The 26,601-nt window shown below is 42.0% G+C and overlaps 1 protein-coding gene across 10 annotated transcripts in view; it reads left to right on the forward strand.

Annotated features, from left to right (window-relative positions):
- Positions 1-399: 399 nt before the first annotated feature.
- Positions 400-26,601, forward strand: part of SSBP1 (single stranded DNA binding protein 1) — a 34,426-nt gene continuing 8,224 nt past the window's right edge. Inside the window, exons 1-9 of one of the 10 annotated variants that reach the window (XM_055591146.1) lie at positions 612-810; positions 1,242-1,308; positions 3,607-3,708; positions 4,376-4,436; positions 5,469-5,609; positions 5,834-5,921; positions 7,555-7,643; positions 10,941-11,014; positions 17,897-18,151. In XM_055591146.1, the coding sequence (XP_055447121.1) occupies positions 1,285-1,308; positions 3,607-3,708; positions 4,376-4,436; positions 5,469-5,609; positions 5,834-5,921; positions 7,555-7,643; positions 10,941-10,984 (549 nt within the window). In that variant the 5' untranslated portion in view covers positions 612-810; positions 1,242-1,284 and the 3' untranslated portion in view covers positions 10,985-11,014; positions 17,897-18,151. The other 9 variants (XM_055591144.1, XM_055591147.1, XM_055591143.1 and 6 more) reach the window with 9 other exon arrangements.

Here is a 26,601-nt window from a genome sequence, read left to right on the forward strand (position 1 = left end):
ATCTACTTGGCTCATATACTGTATTTAATACAAGTTATATTTTATTCACGGATTTGTTCCTTAATTCTGACTTTAAAATATTGCACTAATATTTATTTTGATACCCCCCCCCCCCCCCTTTTTTTGTGACCCTTAAATTTTGCACTTTCGGCTCTTTCCCCATTCCTTTTTCTGTTTTGTTTTTATTTGTTACTGTTTTTTTCTTCTTGTTTTTGGAGGCTTGATCCTTTCTAGTTTTTCCAGAGGCACAGCTATCCTTTGTTTCGCTCACGTTGCCGAGTCCTGGGCGGACCTCGGAAACTCTTCAAATACAGTAATTTCATTTCATTACAAAGTTAAAATCAGGTTAGCGCGCCAATAGGCAGTGTTGATATATTGCTCCCGCCGGAAGGAGGCTCCCGGAGCTACCGCGTTAAGGGGGCGTGTTTCCCGCAGCGCCGGCTGGCTGCATTTTCACGATGCACGCAGAGGACTTTCCGGTTCTTCCTTCTCGCGAGCCTTGAGTCCCGGCAGCACCCGGAAGCGATTCCCTGCCTGGAGGCTGTGCGGACCAGAGTCTCAGGTGAGGGCGGGAGAAAGGGCGGAAGGCCGCAGTCTTGCGTTAGGTGTGTGTACGGCTGTGCGCGGGCCGGGAGGAGTTACTTTGTCGGCGTGTAGACCTCCTCTTCTCGCGCGGAGGACTCTGTGGTTTCGTCTCACCTCCCAGGCCCTATACATTGTTGGTTGGGAGCGTCAGGTTTGAGCAAGGGCGCCCGCACATTTCAGCGGTGAGACGGCGAAGCCCAGGGATCGCCTTGTTCGTTGCAAACGGTATTAGAGGCAGTAATTTTTGCGGCAGCACGTTCCAGATTGAAGCGCCATGATAACATTTTAGTATTTGCTGAGGCTCTTTGTCTTAGGAGCTGTTTTAGAAGTATTGGGTGTAACAGTGAAGAAACGAAGCAGAAATCCCTGCCAGAAGGGAACTTGCGTTTTAACTGAATTTGGGAAAACAGTGCAATAGAAATGGGGGTAGAATCAGAATTTTTGTATGGGTTAAAAGAAGAAGTTAAGGGGGACTAAAAAAAACCGGAAAGGTGCGAGAGATTTTGGGGAGTGGGAGAGGATCCTTGTCTAATGTGCAGGGGCGTGATATGTTACGGTCTCAAGGTTGGTTGCGTAAAAGCCCTGGATGCCGTTAGGAATTTAGGACTTAAGTGAAATCGTGTTCTTGCTATAGGATATAATCTCTTTTTCTTTAGGAAAAGACTAAAGATTAGATTGGAAGAAGAGAGAGTAGAAGCCATGTTTCGAAGACCTGTAGTACAGGTAATCACTTCTCCATGTTATTGTTGAGATGTGTTATCATAAACATGGCGATCACATTTCTTTAGGGTTTTGCCTGCAGAGGCAGAAGCCCTTTGAGCCCACCTGTCTTATGTGTACTTAGTTGATATGAGGGTTGGGGACAGATTTTGGTGGTAGATGCAAGCTCAGCCGTGTCTGACTCTTTGCGACCCATAGACTGTAGCCCACCAGGCTTCTCTGCCCATGGGATTCTCCAGGCAAGAATACTGGAGTGGGTGGCCATTTCCTGCTCCAGGGGATCTTCCTGACCCGGAGATCGAACCCGCATCTCTGGCATCTTCTGCATTGGTATGCAGATTCTTTACCACTTGAATAAATAGTGTTCACTAAAGCAAAAACAAACAAACAACGTTTCTAGTTTACTCACATATATGATGAGAGTAACTTTTTAAAACGTGTTACTTGTGTGTACAGCAGTTAGCATTTAAAGTCCTTATTGATCTAAAGTCTATGAGGATTGTTTCAGCTTTTTTTTTTTTTAAATCACGTGGTTTGTTTTCTGACCACCTGCTGCTTTTGTTGTCAGTCTGCCTCCCCCACCGCTCGCCATCTCCCTGCTGAGGAGAGCAGGTCAAGTCTCAGCAACTCTACAGATGAACTGTGTTCAAAACTCCTCATTTCACCCAGTCAGGCTCCTCACCTAATCTCTTCAGTCAGCCTAGCCAGCCTTGAGTCAGCCTAGACCCGCTTCTCCTCACTTACCTCATTTGGGCACCGAGTTGTATAGATTCTCCTTTATAACACCTCTCATAACTCCCATCTTGTTAAGGAAGAATCATTTCCTCAGTGGAGCCTGTTCAGGTCTCCTCCACTCTGCTGCAGAATTGGCTCTATATCCTTGGATCCCTGTTTTAGCTTATACATACTTTTAAAATATATACCTTTTAATGTGTTGAAACGTGGAAAAGTTTCTCGTGTCTTAATACACAATTCTACAGTATTAAGGTAAATTTAATACCATATATAAAAGGGTTAAAAGTTTAGTTTTAAAAAATTATCCCAGTTAAATAATTCATTCCCTATTTTTGCTTCTCTGGTAGGTCTTGATTTTTGTGTGCCCCCAGTGGGACAGATTATTATTCCATAAAACATGTGAGCTCTGGCTCATCTGAGCATCAGGTTAGTACATTTCTAGAATCATGACATAGGTACCAGTTAGCAGGTTGGTTCTTTAGTATGTGGTAACTCATATTTTGGCCACCTCATGCGAAGAGTTGACTCATTGGAAAAGACTCTGATGCTGGGAGGGATTGGGGGCAGGAGGAGAAGGGGACGACAGAGGATGAGATGGTTGGATGGCATCACTGACTCGATGGACGTGAATCTGAGTGAACTCTGGGAGTTGGTGATGGACAGGGAGGCCTGGCGTGCTGCAATTCATGGGGTTGCAAAGAGTCGGACACGACTGAGCGACTGAACTGAACTGAACTCATATTTTAATTTTTCTACCCACCTTCTGCCCCCAAGCGTAGTGCTGGGATTTCACAGCCAAAAGTACCCTGGAATGGGTATTTTTTCCACTGGTAGATACCTACTGTATGTTAACAGTGCCACTTCTGGACACATGTTTCTCTGATACAATGGTTAGCTCTCTGAATCCAGTAATGTTCTCAGTAATGTGTACTCAAATCTTGGCAGTAGCCCTTGAAAAGAGGCAGCAAAGGGCAGTGGGAAAGCCAGCAGCCTTGGGGTTGGGGGCCCTGAGTTCCATATGTGACTTGCCACTTCTTTCTTGTAGGATTTTGGGCAAGTTACTCACTCTGTCTCTGAACTTCATTTTTGTCATCTATAAAGTGGTAATTTTACATAGTTTATAGGTTTATTCTGAGGATTAATTGATAAGAGACAAAGCACTTACCTAGTATTCACTAATGATGGACTACTATGGACTATAGCTTGCCAAGCTCCTCTGTCTATAGAATTTTCCAGACAAGATACAGAGTGGGTTGCCATTTCCTTCTCCAGGGGGTCTTCTCGACCCAGGAATCGAACCTTCGTCTCTTGCATTTGGCAGGCAGTCTTTACCACTGCGCTATCTGGGAAGCCCTTTCAGTAATGATGGCTTTGGTTATCACTGAGTGCTACCGTTACATGGCAGCGACTGTCTTTCTCTGATAGACTGATTTGAACAGTCCTATTTTTGTACTTAATCAAAGAACCATGTAACCATGTTTGTTTATCTTAGATTTTTCCCTTGGAGCTGTCAGAAGCACTGATTTTTCCAACATGTGTTGTTTACCGTTTTGTGTGCAAGCACAGAAGCACTATGCTGCTGCTGCTAAGTCGCTTCAGTCATGTCCGACTCCGTGTGACCCCATAGATGGCAGCCCACCAGGCTCCCCCGTCCCTGGGATTCTCCAGGCAAGAACACTGGAGTGGGTTGCCATTTCCTTCTCCAATGCATGAAAGTGAAAAGTGAAAGTGAAGTCACTCAGTTGTGTCCGACTCTTAGCGACCCCATGGACTGCAGCCTACCAGGCTCCTCCGTCCATGGAATTTTCCAGGCAAGAGTACTGGAGTGGGGTGCCATTGCCTTCTCCGGAAGCACCAGAGAGGCCTGGAAATGAACTCTTGTGGACTCCCCCGAGCCTTCTTTGTGCCTGTGGGCTTCTGCAGGAGGCTGCCCCTAAGTGTTTGTGTGGTCCTCCTGGCTCTGGGGTTTCCCCAGTGGTTCAGTGGTAAAGAATCTCCCTGCAATGCCCGAGATACAGGAGATGTGGGTTCAGTCCCTGGGTTGGAAAGATCCCCTGGAGGAGGGCATGGAAACCCACTCTAGTATTCTTGCCTAGGGAATCCCATGGACAGGGGAGCCTGGCGGGCTATAGTCCATAGGTTTGCATAGAGTTGGACGTGACTGAAGCCACTGAGCATGCATATGTGCCTGGCACTGTGATGGGTGCACCTCTCTTGTGTGGGTGTGTGCCTTAGGGGCTGCTGACTGGGTGGTGACCAGGTGTGAACGGGTCTTCTGTTTACACTTGCCTTTGCCCCTGTACTAAAGCTGTTTTACTCATTTGTTCCACTTTAGGTACTTCGTCAATTTGTAAGACATGAGTCTGAAGTAGCTAGCAGTTTGGTTCTCGAAAGATGTAAGTAGTAGCTGATTTCCAGTTTTTACAGCAATGTGCTCATGTTCTCAGATATGTTGCAGAAGAGGTGCATCCATCGGGTTATACTCTGTTAACCGTCATGCTTTTGGTTCATATCTGCCTCTCTGTCCTTGGCCTTCCTATCAGGCTGCAGGGGCCTTCGGTAAACCTGGTTCTTCTTCCCTTATCATACACTTTTTACACACTCTTATTGTCACTTTCCTGCCAAAGAAATTCCTTTGGTCCTTTTTGGTTACCTAAGACATCCAAGGCTGTGTGCTAGTTGGCTGAAGCCGTGAACATTTGTGACAAGTGGTTGTTTCACAGAAATAGTCCCTGTATTTATAAAGATTTTCAGATCTCAATTTTGTTCTTTTAACCATACAAACAGTTTAAAAAAGTTTTTAAAAGGTATTTAAAAGATGAATTGATGCTTTCGAACTGTGGTGTTGGAGAAGACTCTTGAGAGTCCCTTGGACTGTAAGGAGATCAAACCAGTCCATCCTAAAGAAAATCAGTCCTGAATATTCATTGGAAGGACTGATGCTGAAGCTGAAACTCCAATACTTTTGCCACCTGATGTGAAGAACTGACTCATTGGAAAAGACCCTGGTCCTGGGAAAGATTGGTGGCAGGAGGCAAAGGGGATGACAGAGGATGAGATGGTTGAATGGCATCACTGACTTGATGGACTTGAGTTTGAGCAAGCTTCGTGAGTTGGTGATAGACAGGGAAGCCTGGTGTGCTGCAGTCATGGGGTCGCAAAGAGTTGGACACGACTGAGTGACTGAACTGAAAAGAAGAATTTAGATAAAGAGCTTGTTTTGTGGGGCTCAATGGATAGTTTCTCCTTTCTTGTCAGTCCTGTTTTTTCCCTCTGAGCCTCTTTTTATTTGCTCCTCACACTTGTTTTCTAACCTTCTAGTGCTTGGGTTTTGCTTAATGCTGAGATTGAAGTTGAAGTAGTGATTGTAGCTGTTCCTCTTCTGGACATTTCTGTCAGTCTTATGTTATCTACAAATTGCTTTTCAGCTCTGAATCGCGTGCAGTTGCTTGGTCGAGTAGGTCAGGACCCTGTCATGAGACAGGTAGAAGGAAAAAACCCAGTCACAATATTTTCCCTAGCAACAAATGAGATGTGGCGATCAGGGGAAAACGAAACCTACCAAATGGGTGAGTATAAAAGACTGGGGTTTTAGTTTTATCCACAGTAAATAGACATTATTTAGTGTGAACTGTCTAATTAGATACTTGAAGAATGCTTTCGGAAAGGATCTTCCCTAACTCTGTCCTGTCTCTTAGAGCCACGGCGTAGCTTAGCTGGACACGATGTCCTTTTGCAGTTGTCTTCTGCATTTGTAACCACGTTCCCGTTCCTTGTGATTCTTGTCACTTAGGTGATGTCAGTCAGAAGACAACATGGCATAGAATTTCAGTGTTCCGACCGGGCCTCAGAGATGTGGCGTATCAGTATGTGAAAAAGGGGTAAGTTGAAGAAGGAGGGAGCTTACAGGTTGAATGGTTTAAAAAACAAACAAACTAGGAGTGTGTTTTCATGGAGTCTGTAGCTCTTCTATTTATAAAGTACCACTCATTACTTTGGGTTAGCCCAAGAAGTATTTATTCAGTGCTTAATACTGTATGCGTAGTGTCATATGTGACTAGTTTAAAGGTTTTAACATGGTGGGCTGCAGTCTATGGGGTCGCACAGAGTCGGACACGACTGAAGTGACTTAGCAGCAGCAGCCTTTTAAGAACTTAGGACAGTAGGATGTGAACTTGAACAGCACTGATGAGGCGAGAGAGAAGGCAGAGGGTGCCGTGTGCCTGTCACGGGCGCAGCAGTGCTCGTAGGGGTTCCCAGGCCGCCATGGCCAGCGACCCTGATGCTGACTGTCTTGCCCTTGGCACCCACATGGTGGCTTGACACAGGGTCTAGGAGGTCGGGAGCCTGATGCAGTGAGGTATTCCGGTGATAATTCAGGGCAGTTAATTCATATTTGATAATTTTATATGAACTTAGCAATTCCGTTTTGAAATGTTTGGATTATATATAAGAAGTGTCTTTTCCAAACCCTCAGAAGGACTAAAGGTTGTGTTTAACAGCAGCTGTAGTCATAGTTTAGAAATGTATTATAGAAATAAAACATTTCATGAAACATAAGTTTAGCAATAATTAAAATTTCTGTTTTTTTCAATAATTGCATACCTTTTCTTCAGATGAACTTCCATTGTCGTGTGTGTATAGTTGTAAATATATATACACACACGTAAAACACACAGAGGACGTTTCAAGGAAAAGGCATCGATTTCACCTGCCGGTTGGTGAATCTGTGGCCGTTCCCTTTGGCACGCAGTCGTCTTACTAGTCTGCTCTCTGTATTGTGCAGTAGCAGTGCTGTTACATTCTGAAATTGGTGCCACTGTGGCCATTTCTACCCTTTAAAGCTGGCATTACATTTGTCTTCTAGTTCAGCCTTCTAGAGAGTGCAGAATAGTCTTAGTAATTAACTCTGGGTGAAATAATACTAAGCTGAAAACTTGTATTTTGATTTTTAATAATCTAAAGTCATTTGAGAGTAAGTTCATGAACCTCACTATAGAAAGGAACTGAAAAATAAGTGAAAAAAAAGATCAACAAATCTGTTAGATAATTCAGGGTCAAAGGGGATAGAAAAATCACATGTTGGAAATCAATCATAGAGATTTAAAGGATGCTCTTCATTTTCAGGGTCTTAAGGTTGCTTTTTTTTTTTTACTTAAAATTTGGAACTTTTTTTTTAAACTTCATAAGGGTCACAGGCAGCTAAAGGACGAAAACATCCTTTTTTCCAGTGTGGCAAGGCAAGTCCACGTGTACTTTATGTTTCGGTTCTCTTGTTCTTTGCCTGTGCCTCGTGGTGTGCAGGATCTCAGTTCCTGGATCAGGCAGTGAAGGACCGGAGTCCTAACCATCAGGAAACTGTTTTAGCACTCTTAATTCTGAATTTTGAGAAGTGGTATGTGTGATTATCTATTTCATCCTTGAAGACTTTACTCATTGCTCTTCTCTGACCTGACTCTGCTGTAAAGCATATTGAAATCTCCAGACTAAAACTGGTAAATTTTATTTTATCAGGTCTCGAATTTATGTGGAAGGGAAAGTAGACTATGGTGAATATACGGATAAAAATAATGTCAGACGACAAGCAACAACAATTATAGCTGGTAAGGCTCTTCTGATAATCGCTATTCTTTTTTTTTTTTCTTTGAATGCTTGGCTATGTTGCAGCCTTACCTGAGGCTATTAGTACTGATGCTTATGAGATTGTAAGGCACCTCACCAGGAGAATCCCGAGTGGTGTTTGTGGGCCTGCTCTAAGTTTGTATATATCTCTTCTTTCAGAAGGTGATCTCTGTACTCACAGTTTTAGTTCACAAGTAACTTTAGAATTATCCATTGCACTGTTGACGCCTCTTTGAGGGACATGGCCTAAATGGAAAAGCAGGTACCAAGAAGAGTTACACTAATATTGGCATCAGACATTTGTACAGCTTCATTCAGAGCCTGTTTGGTACTTAACATGATGATTTTGTTTTAAACTCCTGTTGTTCTCATTAAACAAAATACAAAACAACATGGAAACATGGATGCACAGAGCTTAAAGGAGGTTAAGAAGATATCCTCTAGAGGAAAGTGTTCAAGCTTTTCTGAAAATTTTGCAAGAATTTTGAAACCAATATATACCCCTTTGAACATGTTTAAGTTGACATTAAGAGTTTTTTCAATATAAAATTATGTTGCTTTTAAAGGTATTAAGGGATCTAAATACCATAACAATTTGGTATCCATCATCATTAAAAAGGTACAAGCTCTTCAACATTTGGAAAGTTTGATTCCCTTTTCTCTGAACTTGTTTTTCAATCCCATTTTCTCCTTAGAAGTGTATCTTAATATATCTTAATATAATATATTGTATAGTCAAAAATATTTTATTATTTTATTTTGTTAAATGTAACAAAAGTACATACATAAATAGAAATTTGAAAATATTTTAAAAAACTTTGTGATAGTGAGGGTCTGAACGTTGGGTTTCTCCTTGAATAGGTTATCATTACAGTTGTTTTTAGAACATAATTGACCAAAACAACTGTAATATGGAAGTACAAAAGCTGTAACATTTTATTGAAAATGTGTCTTAATGAGATAGATGATGCATTTTTTTGTCTTTTGGATTAATTGCTAAAATAAAAGTTATTAAACATTCATTCTGTTTTCTTTTTTATGGATATAAAACTTGAGAAACTTTATTTTCTTAAGTAGATGAGAATGAAAGAGCTATTTATGAGCTTCTGAGATATGCCAAAATTAGATATTTAAAAGTTAACTTTTTATTATGGAAAATGTCAAATATACACAAAAGGAGAGAGGAGTGAAAAACAAAAGCTCCCGTCATGCAGCTTCAACAGTTATCAGCAGATGGCAGACATTATTTAATCTATGCCCTGGCCTACTTTCTCCCACCTGGATCGTTCTGAGTGAATCTGAGACACTGTATCATCCATAAATATTTCAGAAGGTGTCTCGGAAATGTATGGATTCCTCTTCATAGTGCTATTATCAGAGCTAGTGTTAAGAACTCATTATTAAATTTATCTTTTACTAGATGTCATAGTATTGAAATGTTTTTGATTGCTCCATGAACAGCAATCTATACATTATATTACATGGTTTACATATATCTTAAGTCTTATTTAAAAAAAAAAATTTAGATTTGGGAGGCTAAATAAATGTCTAACAACTTAGGTCTCCTAACTGACAGATTTTCCTTTTTCTCTTTGTACTTGTTCCAGAGTTCATGTCTTAACTACTATGCCTTATTGATAAATTGTAATTTGTTATAAATAATAAGCATATATTTTCTTACTACTTTCTTGAAAGTATATTGACCTTGAGAACCAATATAGGTATCTTCCTCCCCTCATTACTAAACCTAAGAGAAGGTTCTTTCTGACCAGTTTGCTTTCATATTTCTTGAGTGTCTTGAGTAAATCACTTCCTGCTTGCCCTGTTCTTCCTTGGCTCATTCTTGCAGAGGTATCTAACTGTTCAAAAATTTTTTTTCAGACCTGTGTATGGTATAAAGCTATGCCTGTGATTTCAGCAGTGGAAAATCAAGCTTTCTAATAAAATAGTTGACATATTTATGAAGCATTTAATACTTTCATCTTCCACTGTAAACCTATTGTGTGGGCAAATTTCAAATTTAAATTGTGTAAAGTTTTATAAACCAGGTCAAAGAGAAACATTTCAAATTATCTGCCATTTTCTTCTTGTCACTGTTATTCACCAGCATGGATGATTAAGCAATTAACATAGGTTTATGGCTAATAGTAAAATGAATAGGTCTTTAATGCCCTTAGGATGGAAGGGAATAGAGTATAATTTGGCTCATCTGTTTTATAGGCTCTATTTTTTTTTCCTCCTAGAAATCAGTGTAACTTAAAAGTAACCACCAGCAGGTGGCAGTCTCGTCTTTTTACATAGTGATGTCACCTTGGATAATCTCTTCTGAAATAACCATTCTGTACCAAAATACTCTAGTTTTAGAAGACTGTAGTCATGAACAAATACTCAGTTATTGCATAGTAACCATTTTTTGGATAATTCTAAAGTTTTAAGAATGTCAGTGTTTCAGGATTATGTAGAAGGTACTGCTTTTCCTTTGCTTGTTCTAAACTAATTGTTTCTGGACAACCTTTTAGGAGCAGTGTCTGATGTTTTTGAATAAAAATGCTCCCTCTGAAATATTGACTACTAGAAAATTTCCCAGAAATAAATGTGTAAAACTCATTTTGTTTTGAAATTTAAAAGTAGTGTGTGTTCTGTATGAGTGTTCAGACTTAAAAAACACAAATAGATCTTTCTGTCCTGATGGGGCCATATTGAACCCCGTCCTTCCCCCTTCCCTCCAGCATGTGGTATGTGATACCACGATCCTCTTCTGTGTTAGGATGTGCTCCTTGGTTTACTGGCATCTGTCTGAGTGTTGCAAACATCAAAGTGTGTGACTAGCTCTTTTGTAGAAAGTTACTACTGAGAAGACCTTTGCTACCTTCAGGGAAGACAAGAAGTATCCCACCTTTTCTCACAAGGTCTGAATTATTGATAACCGTCAAAGCCCAGCTTTTACCTCCATTATGCCTATCATATATACCTGTTAAGAACATCAGTTAGTTCACTTGCTCAGTCATATGAGACTCTGCAGCCCCATGAATTGCAGCACACTGGGCTTTCCCGTCCATCACCGATTCTGGAGCTTGCTCAAATGCATGTCTATCGAGTCAGTGATGCCATCCAACCATCTCATCCTCTGTCGTCCCCTTCTCAGCAGGAACCTAGTATTTTGAGAATTTGTCTAAAGTCTCTTTGGTGACTAGCACTAAAATATGTATCTGGTAGAAGAGAATGATTAAGTGAGAAAGAGTTCTGAAAATAACATTTCTGCTTTGGCTTCTTTACAGATAATATTATATTTCTGAGTGACCAGATGAAAGAGAAGCCGTAGACTGGACGATTCTTCTCTGGCCGGTGTTTGGTACAGTCTCATTTCCAAATCATGCTAGTGTTTATAGTTTCTAAGGACAAGAATTAAAATACTCTTCATTGTAAAATGAGTGGTAACATTTTCCTGACTGTCACTCCCCTTCCCCTTTTTGTGTCATGAACTCTGGTCACTCCTGCCTGTTAATGGTATTCACTGATTGTTTATTCTTTAAGAGATGGTTTCTGTGTACAAAATTGTGAACTTTTAGGGTCATCCATGTTATGGCAAAGGGATGAATGTCCTTTGGGAAGGCCCCCCCTGCCCCCCACTTTTTTGTGCACATTTCTATTATAGCATTGAGTCAACCACTACAGTGTTTTTGAGTATTGCTGTATGTCAGACATTTATCCCATGGTTGTAGATACTGATTTCCTTATCTGGTTTATAGACCAGAAGCCAAGGGCTGTATCTTCTTTGTGTACTTGCATGTTTAACCAGTGTTTTGCACAGAGTAGGCAATAAATGTTGACACGTGAATGATCCCAATAGGATAATGAGCTTTAGCCCAAAGTGAAGGGGTTTGCTGAGCAGCGGTTAGTATCTAACCTAAATAGCTTCAAGACTAAGCTACCTCAGTCCCGTCTTTTGTTTTTGGACAGTTTCGCTAGTAGCATTTATGAAACAGTTTACCAATGGTGAAGACCTAAAGTGCAACTGAAGATGAAATTGTCCATCTTCAGGAGGTGATCCAGGGGCTCTGGTTTCACTATTTTCTGTCTTTCTAAGCCCCTATGCTCTGTCCTTTTCATCTCATGTGGAGTTCTCTGTTTAGGGAGCCCCCTAAGCACCCTCTGGCACTGCATCTGTAGGTTAGCGCCCCAGGTATGCGTCCCTTTAATTTTTCTACATGGTCTTCTGCTGTACATACTGTGTACACTTGGGTACACACAGTCACTTTCATTATAAGATTCTGAAAATCACAGAGCACTAAGCATTTACTAGTAATGATTATATAAAACTCAGTGATTTAAATGCGTCTTGTCCTTTCTGAAGTTGGCATCAGTCCCTGCCAGGTGTGCATGCTCATTTGCTGCTGTGTACAGAGGCTGGCTGCTGCTGGGCAGGTTGTCGGGTCACACAGTAGAAGTCCCTGTTCTCAGGCTCCAGCTCCGCCTCTAGCCCAGCCTGGTTATTTGTGTCCCAGGCTGTGTGTCCTCTCCCCCTGCCTCTGAGTGTGCTGCTCACTGTAGCTTACATCCTGCTGGACTTAAACAGGAACCGCATTCACACGTTATTTTATGGGCCCTTGGCTGTTCTAAGGTATCTTCTGCACACTTCAGCAGCTTTTTGTACTCATACTACAGTTTGGCTAAGGAAAATTGGAGTTCCTTAGTTTATCCTTTACATGCCAAAATATGGGAGAAAATTACTGTTTGCTCATATCAACCATCTTTAAATTAAAATTTTTTTTTTTTCAGCCACCTTTTTCTTTTCCTTTTTCCTGTAACTGGGACTATTAATCAGCATGTTTCATCTGCCCTCTTGGTTACCACATTAAAACTGTCTGGTGGTGTAGTACTCACTCCTTGACCCCACATTACTTAAAGCAAAATTGTAAAGTAGATAAAATTTGTCTTTGGGGCAACTTTTTATTCTTGTCCTCAGTGAAGCTACTTTTATGCCCCTTAAAAGTTGTGAGAGGTCATGCATATAAGTAATTCCTGTTTAAACTGGGTGCTTTGGGAAAGTGACATGGTGAACAAAACAGCTTACTTGCCAAGTGATTCTGAGTCTGGGTGCAGGGGCCAGAGAGTGTGTCCTCCAGGATCCTGTGAGCTGAGGGGCTCTTCTGCCGACTCCCACTGAAGTTCACTTGAGAGGCTCTAAGGTGGGCAGCGGGGCTTTCAGAATTAGGTGTTCAGGGCAGAGGCCTCAGCGTGCACGTGATGCTACAGACCTGGGGTCCACAACCTGGGGGGCTGCGGGAGCATCAACTCTGCCCTCCCCTGCAGGCAGCCCCAGCTGCTGAGAAACCTCCTGCGGTTCCCAGGCTGGTCTCAGAGGAGACGGAGAATCCAATAGCAGTCACAGACCGTAGGGGTCTTTTTCCTTATTTCATGGTCTTACAATGTCAGGGACTGGACCTGTAGAAGACTGCTCTGTGACTTTGATTTTGGGATTCCATGTTAGTTTGATGATGAGTATGATATGTGGAAGTGTGGGAGAAAAGTGTCAAACAGCATGTGTGGTTTGAAAATATATCCCGTATTTGAAAAAGAAGTAATTGATAATAGATGTATACCTCAAGAAGTCTAGAAGGAGAAAAAACAAAATGTTCTGATGATCTCTGAATGGGAAGATTGTGTATGATTTACTTTACACTTTTGTGTATTCTTTTTTTTTTTTTAAGCATTGAGTATGTATTACTTTTATAATAAGAAATAAAGCTGTTTACATTTTGGGGGAAAAAAAAAAACTTTTCCATTATTTCCAAGCCAGGCTTGCTCTCATTCATGTTAAGCTAGTACCACCTCATGCTTAGACACGTCATCTTTTTTTTTCTTTTTTTCTTGTATTCTCCTCTTTAAGTATATACAGCCTGGAAGGGTTGACTTTAAAGACTATCACATATGAAATCCACTATTTGCTGTGAGGTGCAGTTCTCAGAGAGTCATCCTTTTCTTAAAAATCGCTGGGTGCTTACTTTTCCAAAGACATCGAGAATCATCAAAGACATTTTTCTGTGGCTATTTTGGGGATTACCTGTCATTGCCAACTGGGTTTCAGCCTAACCTTCGTAGCTTATTTAGGGGAAATTAATGGTAGTTTTTCTCACTGTTCCTAAAAGATAACGTGCAGTTCTTGAGGGCAGGGTTGTCTTTTACTCAGACTGCCCTTTTACCCTTGTCCAGCTCAGCCCGGCACAATGATGGTTTAGGGCTTTGTAAATGTGTGTTGTTCTGTCAGACTGCACTGGGACGTTGACATGCAAATGAGGGCAGGATCACCTTACTTGATTTCCTGTCAGGGTTTGCATTATATGCCCTGAAGATTGGTGGGAGTAACAGCAAGCAAATCATCATAGAAAACAGCAGATCGTCACAAGGTTTGTGAGTTATAGAGAAATATCTTACAAGGTAACAGCAGTCATATTAGTGGCTACACACCAGGCCCTGAGCTAAGTACTTTTTACTACTGACTCATTTAACTATTACACGAAGAAGAAGGTCGTATTATCCCCATTTTATAGGTGAGGAAACTTGAAATTGAGAGATTAAGACACATGTCAAACTGGTGCAGCTTGTAAGAGGAACATCTGGGGTTTGAACTTGGATAGGTGAGGTTTGCATTTTGCTTTCTGCCTATAGCCTTCTACAGGGCTTCCCTGTAGCTCAGCTGTAAAGAATCCACCTGCAATGCAGGAGACCCCGGTTCGATTCCTGGGTCGGGAAGATCCCCTGGAGAAGGGATAGGCTGCCCACTCCAGTATTCTTGGGCTTCCCTGGTGGCTCAGTCGGTAAAGAATCCACCTGCAGTGTGGGAGACCTGGGTTTGATCCCTGGGTTGGGAAGATTCCCTTGGAGGAGGGCATGGCAACCACTCTGGTATTCTTGCCTGGAGAATCCTATGGACAGAGGAGCCTGGTGGGCTACAGTCCATGGGGTCACAAAGAGTTGGAAATGACAGCGACTAGGCACAGCGCAGCGTAGCCGCCTTCCCACTCCTGTTGACCTTGAATAACCAGAACCCCACTGCTGACTTCTGCCTGGAACCCCATGCAGGGTCCATCTGAATCACACCAGGATTCCGTACCTTCTAGGCTTTAGTTGGGGAAGAATTATGAGTGATTGGGAAATACCGCCACCTCTTCAGTATTCTTTCTCATTTTCAGTTTAATGATTCCCACAGGAAAATAAGTCACAGTTAATTTCCCTACCAGGTTATCTTTACATATTCCTCTTCTTTTTTATCAAGCACTGTCTCTTTACTGGTTAAAATAAGTTCAGGTGTCTGCTCCTTTTATTGTTTCCTCCAGTTGTTTCCTTCCTACTGAGTGTTGAGATGGTCCGGAAGATTGTTCAAGAATTTGTCAGGCTCACTTTTTAGAGAGAGAGACTTGGCCGGCACCAGCATTGTTGACGCCCCTTCTCATTCTCTTGACTATTCATCCATTAGCTCTCTGCCATGCTTTGAACCTCAGGGTCCTGCTTGTCCATATTAGTGTACATCTTGACGCTTTCTTGGTTTTCTCCTCTACCTGTCACTTGGAAAAAAGGTGGTCTGTCATAATAGTTCACTGAAGGCTGTGCAGTCACAGAGCCTGCATTTGAATCTCTGCTTTGGTCAGAGCAGCTGAGTGAACTCTGGTGAGTTTCCTAACTTTCCATGCCATGATTTTTGTTGTTTTGTTTTCCTGTGAATAAACCAGGGGTAATAATAGTCCTACTTTTATGGCCCTCCTGTGAAGAACATAGTAAATAATACATGTAACTTAAATAGCACACAGTAACTGCATCAAGTGCTCAGTACACACTGGATGTTATTACTGTTGTTACGGTTATTTTAAGTAAGGTGTATTTCTCTTCCAGCCACCACGTCCATCTCACTGAGTCTCATGGGGTCCTAAGAGGGCATTTCCGTTTATTGTCCTTTACCTTTTTGTGGTGGTATTATCAACACCGTGCATTCCTGAGCACATATTCCACTGTGGTCATTCTTTTTTCTTGGCTTTGTTGTTACTCTTCTATGGCTATTTCCCATTAACCTGGGCATCTTTTTAAACTCAGAAGCCACCTGGGCACCTGTCATATGCCATGCATCCATGCAGCCAGGACGTAAGGCTGAATATAACAGGGCTCCTGCATTGAAGGAACTCACGGTGTAGGATGGTGGGGCTTGGGTGGGGAGGATGAAAGCAGGAGGCTGTGTAGTCAAGTATGATACTCTAGTCACAGTAGAAACAGTCCTCCGAGGCACAGAAGAGAATAGTTAGGTCAGAAAGCAGCATGAACAGAGGTCCAAAAACTTAAAAGGTCTATGAAACATTCAAAGAGAAAATACGAAAAGTAGCTTTCTAGTAGGCTGGTAGTTTTCTGGTAGGCTAGACTGCAAAGGGTGTTGAAAGCTTGCAGAGAACTTTGGCAGTAGGAGCCATAGAAGGTTTCACAACAGGGACATCTCATCAGAATTGTCCTTTGAGAACTGTGCAGACAGGGGAAGGGTTGGAGGAAAGCAGAGAGGTCATTAGGAAGCTACTGAATAAGCCTGAGAAGGGTTAGTAGAGTGGGGATGAGAGGTAACTTGATGCATATGGGATTCACGTGGACTCATTCATCTGTGTGCCTACTATGGGCCAGATCCTGTGCTAGGCCCTGAGCTGGGGACGCAGAGAACACGTAACTCCTACCCAGGATCTAGTGGTGACAGAACACGTGTGCTGGTGGTAAGAGAAAAGTCAGTCAGAAGAAGATTTGAAGCTTCTGCTTGGGCAGCTGTGGAGATAGTGATGTTTTTATTTGAGACTAAGGAATGTGGGCGCTGGGGCCTTGAAGATCCCCCTTCATGGATACAGCCTTGTTGTGGCGAAGGGGCCTGCATAACTCACTGAAGCTGTGAGCCATGCTGTGTAGGGCCCTCTAAGATCATAGCAGAGAGCTCTGACAAAGTGTGGTCCACTGGAGGAGGGAATGGCTAGCCATTCCAGTATTCGTGCCTTGAGAACCCCATCAACAATATGAAAAGGCAGAAAATACAACACTGGAAGATGAGGCCCCCAGATTGTCAGGTGTCCACTATGGTATGGGGCGGGGGAGGGCAACAGAGGGTGAGATGGTTGGATGGCATCACTGACTCTGTGGACGTGAGTTTGCGCAGGCTCCAGGAGATAGTGAAGGATGGGGGAACCTCACATGCTGCAGTTCACGGGGTCACAAATAGTTGGGCATGACTTAGCTACTGAGCAACAACAACAAGGAACATGGATGTGGGAGCAGTTTTGAGAAGGCGGAAGATACTGAGTTTAGTTTTGTTTAGTTGTAGACTTTCTAGCTTATATTTGGGAGGGTGAAGATTAATGAGTCTGGTGCTCAGAAGAGATGCTGAGGCAAGAGTGACATTTTTTTCTTCTCTCCAGACACATTGTAAGCAGATTTTTGTGAGGTAACCTTCAAATGTGGCCAGGATTCCAGCTTTCTGATGTGGAAAGCCATATTGTGGGAAAGATTTCCAGTTGTCCACTTGTTTTTACGATATGGGGTTGGTTTTAATCAGGAATGGTATGATGACAGACAGAGGCAGCTGTCTGTGAGGGGAGTTCCTTACTTGCAGTTCCCGAGTGGAGGACATGGGCCACACCATGCACACATGGGGAGGCAGCGGGAGCAAGGGGGAAGCATGGGTGAGACAGGATAGGGGAGCCAAACAAGATTAGGGTTAATCAGCTCGAGTACATTTCAGTAGGCAGTGGGTAATGGGTGGTCCCTAGGTGTCGGGTACCTGGCCATGGGGGAATTTCAGGCAGAGGAATAGTGTCCTGGTGAGGGCTGTGAGCTCAGGAGGCTGATGAGGGCTGTGAACTCAGGGCTGCTTGATGTGCATATCAAAGGCATGCTTGTGGGCAACTCCTCTACTATTTCTAGGAATCAGCTACCATTTGGGGATGGGGTGGGGGCGGTGGCTGCCATGATCTGCCAGACCCCAAGATGTCAAAACATCATAAAATACAGAAAATAAGACGCATTGTTTAAAAGAAGAAGCATGCATTTGCTGCCCAGTATCTGTTATTCCTTCTACATTTATGGAACCCATACTTTTTGGGGGTGACGGTGTAAACAGAAAAGTACTGCATTCCTCTTCTCCTTTGCAGTTAAGAATTGCTTGGGGCTGGGGGCTGGGGGGCGCGTGTAAACAGAAGTCATTTGTTGGCATTTCCAGGGAAGTTCCTTCAGTGACCTAAGTCTGCCGGGAGGGTCATCCTGTGTGCTTCTCTTCACCGTCATCTGACTTTCTTGCCTAAAATGTGGCTGTGGTGGCTGAATCTCCAGTAGCCATCTTGAAGCGTGAGATGGTCTTCAGGCTGTGGAAGAAAGAGGAAGCTGGGATCCGTGATGACCATGGAGCTACCACACCAGTCCTGGACAGTCTACTTCTGGACTTCTTTTGGCAACACAAATAAATCTACCTTGTAGCCACTTGTTTGTGCTTTGCAGTTAAATCTAATTAACGAATTCACACATTTTTAACCTTTTATCGCCATACAGGTGATCAGCTCATTACTCTCACCTTTCTCTTCCATGACTCTCCACTGAGAGTAGAAGGGAAATCTTACTTCTGCTCACACAGTCCTCCAGGCTTTTCACTTAACATCTTATTCTGAATTCGAGGAGGAGATTGGGACATAAGACCTACAACAGAAGCTTAACAGCGTTAAAAAGAGTGAATCTGAGCACCCTCATCAAATAAATACTGTGTGATGTTGCTTGAAGTCCCTAATGAGGACCCTTAGTTTAACAGCTCCCTGTTAAATAAAGGAGCACTTAAGAACAGAAATACTACCCTCATACTTCCCCTGCCAGTATAGTAGACCAAGTAATCTGGAGTGAGATTTCACAGAGGAAAAGTAACTGAATCCTGAGTTTAACATAGTTTTTATTGCATCATTGAATGTCTTAATTGAGGCTGCTATAACAAAATACTATAGACAAAGTGAGATAAACAACGGACATTTATCTTGTCACCATTATGGAGGCAGGGAGTCCTAAGATCAGGTGCCAGCATGGTTTCTTGTGACGCCTGTGCTCCTGGATTCGAGGTGGCTGCCATCTTACTGTGTGCTCACATGACCTCTTGTTTGTGAGTGCTGGTAAGGAGAGAGATTGGCACAGTGAGGAAGGGGGGAAAAAGTGTTAAGATAGCAAAGAAAGTTGCAAATGTTGGGATTCCATAGAATATACAAGGGAATCAATAGATGAGTAATTAGGAGTTGCTGGAAATAAGATCAGTATATGAAAGTCAATTGCAAACAGCTAAGAAAATGTAATTTCAAAAAAGATCCTATACACAAGCACATCAGAAGATGGAAGGTGTCCTCAAGTGTGTGGTCCCTTTGGAGGATGTTATAAAACTTTTGAAATGCATGAAAAGACAAACTGGTATGCCATATTTATTGGAAGCATCAAAATGTAAAGATGTCAGTCCTCCCCAGGTTGATGTTTTATAGATCAGAAAATTCCTAGAAGTGTTCTGGGGGCAACTGGATGAGCTGATAGTAAAGATGTATTCTTGAGCAAAAGTCTGAGACCAGGCATTATGCTCCTAAAGAGGAAGGGTGAGACGGGGGCTTGCTCTGCCAGGTGGCAAGACAGGTTTTTTTTTTTTTTTTTTTTTTTAAAGTAATAAATGAAGTATACTTTTGGTGCAGAAATAAGCAAATAGAACAGTTGTATAGAATAGAGAACTCAGAAACAGGACATGCATATATGGAAATGATAGGGTGAAAGTGGCATTATAGATCACTAGATTATAGATTATTCAATAATTGTTTGTAGAAAAATTTATTATCCATATAGGAAAAAAATGAAATTGAATGTCTACATCTTATACAAAAGTCAATTCTTGGTTATTTAAAGGGGAAAGGAAAAACAAAATTTTAGAGGAAAGTACAGGATAATGGTTAGGTTTTTTAAAATAAAATCTGGAACATAGAAACAAGCGATAAATTTAACTTAAAAATAACCTTTTTAAACTAGAAGTCACCACAAAGAAAGCAAAAGGACAAGTCACAAACTGGCAGAGAAGATATTTGAAATAATATACCTGAAATAGTCTGGAATATAGAAAGGCCTAGGTCGCTAACAGTTGGACACGACTGAGTGACTTCACTTTCACTTTTCACTTTCCTGCATTGGAGAAGGCAATGGCAACCCACTCCAGTGTTCTTGCCTGGAGAATCCCAGGGAAGGAGGAGCGTGGTAGGAGGCCGTCTATGGGGTTGCACAGGCTCCTCCGCCCCTGGGATTCTCCAGGCAAGAACACTGGAGTGGGTTGCCATTGCCTTCTCCAATGCAGGAAAGTGAAAAGTGAAAGTGAAGTCGCTCAGTCGTGTCCGACTGTTAGCGACCCCATGGACTGCAGCCCACCAGGCTCCTCCATCCATGGGATTTTCCAGGCAAGAGTACTGGAGTGGGGTGCCAGCAGCAGAGAGCAAAAAATAAGAGCTGGAATATATGAAAAACACAAAGCAAGAAAATGAGAGCTTAGTAAGAAAAATGGTCAAAGACAGAAGTACTTAACAGGAGAAATAAATTGTCCACTAATGTATGAAAAACTAGTCAATCTCGTTAATCAAGGAAATGCAAAACCAGAAACTTCAATAAACTTTAATTTTAAGACCTCCGTGCTAGCAAGTTTCAACACATTTGACAGGACAAAGTGTGAAGGAGGATGTTGTAGACCTTGGAAACTAGTGGGGGGAATGTAAATTGACACCTTTTGAGGGAGATAACTTGCCTTATTTGAGAAAACATTTTGACATTAACTTGTAATGTTGACATTTCACCTAGTTATTCTACCTTTAAGATAGACTCTATAGAACAGTCTTGACCATGTAGACTAAGAAACAAGTCCAGTGGTGCTCATAGCAACAATACGTAATAGTGCAAAACTGAAAACAGTCCAAGGTTCATCCACATAGAATGGGTAAATAAATGCTCACACAGTGGATTATCATACAGCTGGGTAAATACAGTTATCTCGTAACAAGAATAATTTCATAAACATACTGCATTAATATCAGGTTGCAGAGGATATTTGTATAGCATGTTGTTTTTATACAGGTTAAAATCAAGCAAGTAGACAGTATTTTTAATAGATAGGGACCTATATAATAAAACTATTCAAAAAGGGAAGGAGTGATAAATACAGAATTCGAGGTGCATTTCCACAGGAAATGGGCAAGGCTCAGGGGTAGGACAGAGAAGCAGCACACATGTGCTGTGGTATGACACTTTGTGGATACCTAAGTTGGATGGTGGGATTATGGGTACTTTGTTTGCTTTATAGCTTACATATATATTACATGTATTTTTATATGTATTAAATATCACATTAAACAAATAGCAGTTTTCATAAAAATATCCCAAGTATGGTTAGTGTATAGGGCAGTGACCCTGTTAATAGCTAATGTTTAAAAAACACTCCTAGGGATTTCCCTGGCCATTCAGTGGTTAACACTGTGTTCCCAATGCACGGGGCCTGGTTTAAATCCCTGGTTGGGGAACTAAGATCCCACGTGCCATGTGGTGTGGCAAAAAAAAAAAAAAGTCAATTTTTTTTTTAAAAAAGCCTGCATTTTACATTTCTATACTCACTGTCTTATTTAATTACTGTAACAATTCTATGAAATAGGTACTAGTATGCCTGTTTTACAGATGAGCGCATTGAAGTTTAGGAAGATTTGTTTGCTTGAGATAATATAACTAATGAGCAGAGCAGTGGCCCTCAGATTTCAGATCTAGGCCTGATTCCAGAACCCAGGTCCTTAAACGATTCATTCATATTGACTGTCTGCTACTTCCTCACTTTATTTATTTCCAACCTGAGGATCAGAGAGATCAAGAAGTTTGCCAGATGCCACCCACACAATTCGCTTAAAGCATTTCTATGGCAAGGGTGCAGGTATCGTAGGTTGCTGTCTTGGGGTTTTTTTCCAATTTATCAAATCACCAATTGATAAAATGTGTTATACAGATAAATGAGGAGGAATGTTAAAGGCAGAGAATGGGACCCAGATGTTTCTCAATGAAACACCTGTTGGTTTAAGGTACATCCCATGATTTGGGAGTTTATAGGGATCATTAGGAACCAGAGAAGATGAAGCAGTGTGATATAAAAGAAAGGGGCTCTAAGGTCTTGTTCCTGACTAACATTACTGCTCCAGGCCCTATTTTTTTCCTCATATTTATTGAGGTGTCACCAATAGTGGTTTTTGAGATCTTTAGATAAGGCAGTGGATTCTGAAGCCAGACTGCTTGGGTCAGGATCCTTGCTTTGCTGCTTACTAGCTCTATGAGAATCTCTGAGCCTTAGCTTTTTCCTCTTTAAAAATGAGGACAATAATAGAACTTACCTCATGTGTTGAAAATTAAATGACTTACTCCAGTTACCTTAAAACAATTTGTAACGTGTAATTAAGTGCTATGTATATTTATTATTTTATGAGAGCATGCTTAGTTGCTCAGTCGTGCGCAGCTCTTTGAGACTGTTTGGACTGTAGCCTACCAGGCTCCTCTGTCCATGGGATTTTCCAGGAAAGAATACTGGAGTGGGTTGCCATTTCCTCTTCTAAGGGATCTTCCTGACCCAGGGATTGAACCCACATCTCCTGCATTGCAGGCAAATTTTTTACCCACTGAGCCATTGAGGAAACCTATTATTATTTGATATGTGTTATATATTGGTCTGTGAATATATTGGCAAATAAATCATCACCACCATTATTGCTTCTATTTTTGTAGTGCATGGAATTCCCTTTTCTTTACCTTGCCTACCAGGTGAAACTCCCATGTGTTTTAAGAGATGTATCTCAAATGTCATCTCTTCTTTCAAGCCTTTGACTATTTCAGGGAAAATTTGTTCCCTTGTCTGTGCAAGCATGTATATTTTGTATCTATCTCTTACAGCATTGGTCACATCATTACATCGTTTTTGTTTTTTTTTTTTTTTTGTAGATATGTCTCTCTTGCTTACTATTCCATGAATTCCTGTACCTAGTACACTGCCTGTCACATTAGTAGATGCTCAAGAAATGTTAGATGAGTGAATGGCAGTACAGAAATAAGATTTAACTTCTAGTTCATCTATTTTCCATTATTTTTCCTGAAATCCAACAAAATTAATCCAGTATTAGAAAATGAGTCTAAAGCTTGAGATAAAAATAGTAATCAAACTTCTGGGAAATTTATTTAATCAATATGTATTTATTGAAGTTCTGCTGTATTCCCAGGACTGAGCTTAGGGCCCGAGTGTTCAGTGAGTAAAACTTCAAAAGGGGGCATTATTAATAGTTACTTGGAGTGACAGTTACATAACCATGATTGCCCTAGACAAGTGGGATATATGATGACTCTTATTACAGGAAATTTATACTCTAAAGAGGAAGGTTGTCCAGAAATAACCCTCGGAGTTCAATCTAGCTTGCCTGGACGACTCATTATCTGGGCAAAGAGAGTCTCTTGCACTTACATGAGGCACTTATGTATTTCACATAAGCTCAGTTCCTTCAGAATTGACGATTTTCTCCTTCTAACACTGGGAACAAGAACATCAAGGTCCTCAGGTGTTGGTCAGGTGGCCTTCCTGACCACTGTAGTAGCTGGCTTCCTAAATCCAGATTTTTCTGACATTAAGCAGAATGCTTTTTTTCTTACTGGTGATTGCTTTCACACTTTGATTACAAGAAGTGGGACAAACAGAGAGGATGAGGTATGTCTCTGGCATACATATGTCCACTGCTGACCTAGCAGTGCCCAGATCCCTGGGTGTAGTCCGAGGAGAATGAGGAGGAGCCAGGCTTTCATTTCTGTTGTTACCTAAAAGGTTCCTCTTACTCCATCCAGTAAAGCCTGTTTCTTAACTCAGACCATGTGGTATTAGACAATTTATTTTGAATTGTGTTGAATGCAGAAGGTTATTTAGAAGAGGTTCTCAGTATACAATACACTATGTGTGTTAGGAAGCATTTAACAGGAGGCTTCCTGTATGCTGTTTTGGATCTGTCATGAATCCTCTGTCCCTTATTAAGAATTAAGAGGAGTTGGCAAATCGCTCCCAGGGCTGAGGAATGCATGCACTTCCTTTGTTAGTTTTTCCATATGGTAATAAGTAACAATTTATGACCCTCTTCTTTTTTATGAACCATATGGTAAAAGGGATTATTTACAACCCTCTCTCTTTGATATGGATTGCCTTATGATAATTTGTAAGTCTGGGCTTTTGATTTTTATCTTTGCTGAAAATAGCTACCCGGTAAGACAGTATATATACCCACACTATGGTGAATAAAACACCTTTACTCCATCAGAGCTTGGGTCCCCGTGTCTGTGTGTCTGTCTGTCTCTCTCTCTCCAGCTAATTCTCTGGAGCGTAGAAACCCGTCATTCTCACTCTCCTGCCTGGGCTTCTAAGACCCTCTCAAGAAGGCGCACTGTGCCTTCACCCCCTCCAGAGGGCGCCCGGTGCCTTCGTGAGTGACGCAAGCTCTGTGTCAAGAGCTTTATTGGTTTTCGGTGTAAAACAAGGAATATCAGCCTCTTTCTCTCTCTCTTTTACTTTCTTATCGTCGACTCCAAACCACCAGGTTCCGGTCCATTAAAGGACCTCAATATTCAATATATGAGGAGTTTATGGTTTGTGTAGTTGTACTGGGAAGCCGGGGAAGTGTTTTAAGTAGTGAAGTGGAATGATCTAATTTACATGTTCAGAGGATCATTCTTGTGGCTATGTGGAGAATATATTATGGGGGAAAAGATTAGAAGTAGAGAAATGAGTTAAGAGGCCATGAAGCAGTTCAGAGGAGAGATCGTGGAAGTCTGCACCAGGAGAGGGGAAGTAGAAATGGAAAATTATCTGTGTTATTCGAGTTAGCCACATTCAGAATGTATTTATGCATATAAGGTTTGAAGGTAGACCTTCAGGATCCTAATTAAATGCTCACTTAGATTTATTAACTGGATTACAAGATGGTAGAGGAGAAGGACATGTGCTCATCTCATTCTCCTGTGAGAACTCCAAAATTAGAACTTGCTGTTGAACAACCTTCAATAGGAGAATGTTGGATCCCACCAAAAAAAGATACCCCATGTTCAAGGGCAAAGGAGAAGCCCCAGCAAGATGGTAGGGACAAAACCGTGTTTAGAATCAAACCACATACCCACCAAAGATGCTCAGAGGGCTCCAACAGAGCCTTGTGCACACCAGGAAACCCCACGGAGACTGAGCCAGACCTGCCTTTGAGTGTTTGAGTGTCTCCTGCGGGGGTGCAGGTCAGCAGTGACCTGCTGCAGGGGCAGGGGCTCTGGGTGCAGCAGACTTGCGTGTGGCATAAGCCCTCTTGGAGGAAGTCACCATTAACCCCACCATAGAGCCACTAGAACTTATACAGGACTGGGGAAACAGACTCTGGGAGAGCACAAACAGAACCTTGTATGCACCATGACCCAGGAGAAAGGAGCAGTGACCCCACAAGAGACTGACCCAGACTTGCCTGTGAGTGTCCCGGAGTCTCTGGTGGAGGCGTGGGTCAGTGGTGGCCTGCTGCAGGGTTGGGGGCACTGAGTGTGGCAGTGTGTGCATGGGACCTTTTGAAGGAGGTCGCCATTATCGTCATTACCTCCACCACAGTTTCAGTTCAGTCGCTCAGTCATGTCCGACTCTTTGTGACCCCATGAATCGCAGCATGCCAGGCCTCCGTGTCCATCACCAACTCCCGGAGTTCACTCAGACTCATGTCCATCGACTCAGTGATGCCATCCAGCCATCTCATCCTCTATCGTCCCCTTCTCCTCCCGCCCCCAATCCCTCCCAGCATCAGAGTCTTTTCCAATGAGTCAACTCTTTGCATGAGGTGGCCAAAGTACTGGAGTTTCAGCTTTAGCATCATTCCTTCCAAAGTTATCCCAGGGCTTATCTTCAGAATGGACTAGTTGGATCTTCTTGCAGTCCAAGGGACTCTCAAGAGTCTTCTCCAACACTACAGTTCAAAAGCATCAATTCTTCGGCACTCAGCTTTCTTCACAGTCCAAATCTCGCATCCATACATGACCACAGGAAAAGCCATAGGCTTGACTAGATGGACCTTTGTTGGCAAAGTAATGTCTCTGCTTTTCAATATGCTATCTAGGTTGGTCATAACTTTCCTTCCAAGGAGTAAGTGTCTTTTAATTTCATGGCTTCAATCACCATCTGCAGTGATTTTGGAGCCCAGAAAAATAAAGTCTGACACTGTTTCCACTGTTTCCCCATCTATTTCCCATGAAGTGATGGGACCGGATGCCATGATCTTCGTTTTCTGAATGTTGAGCTTTAAGCCAACTTTTCACTGTCCTCTTTCACCTTCATCAAGAGGCTTTTTAATTCCTTTTCACTTTCTGCCATAAGGGTGGTGTCATCTGCATATCTGAGGTTATTGATATTTCTCCCGGCAATCTTGATTCCAGCTTGTGCTTCTTCCAGCCCAGCGTTTCTCATGATGTACTCTGCATAGAAGTTAAATAAGCAGGGTGACAATATACAGCCTTGACATACTCCTTTTCCTATTTGGAACCAGTCTGTTGTTCCATGTCCAGTTCTAGCTGTTGCTTCCTGACCTGCATATAGATTTCTCAAGAGGCGGGTCAGGTGGTCTTGTATTCCCATCTCTTTCAGAATTTTCCACAGTTTATTGTGATCCACACAGTCAAAGGCTTTGGCATAGTCAATAAAGCAGAAATAGATGTTTTTCTGGAACTCTTGTTTTTTTGATGATCCAGCAGATGTTGGATCATAGAAATTTGGAAAACTCAGCAGTGACCACAGGACTGGAAAAGGTCAATTTTCATTCCAATCCTAAAGAAAGGCAATGCCAAAGAATGCTCAACTACAGC

The sequence above is a fragment of the Bubalus kerabau genome, chromosome 8 (assembly GCF_029407905.1).
Source record: "Bubalus kerabau isolate K-KA32 ecotype Philippines breed swamp buffalo chromosome 8, PCC_UOA_SB_1v2, whole genome shotgun sequence".
Taxonomy (NCBI): domain Eukaryota; kingdom Metazoa; phylum Chordata; class Mammalia; order Artiodactyla; family Bovidae; genus Bubalus; species Bubalus kerabau.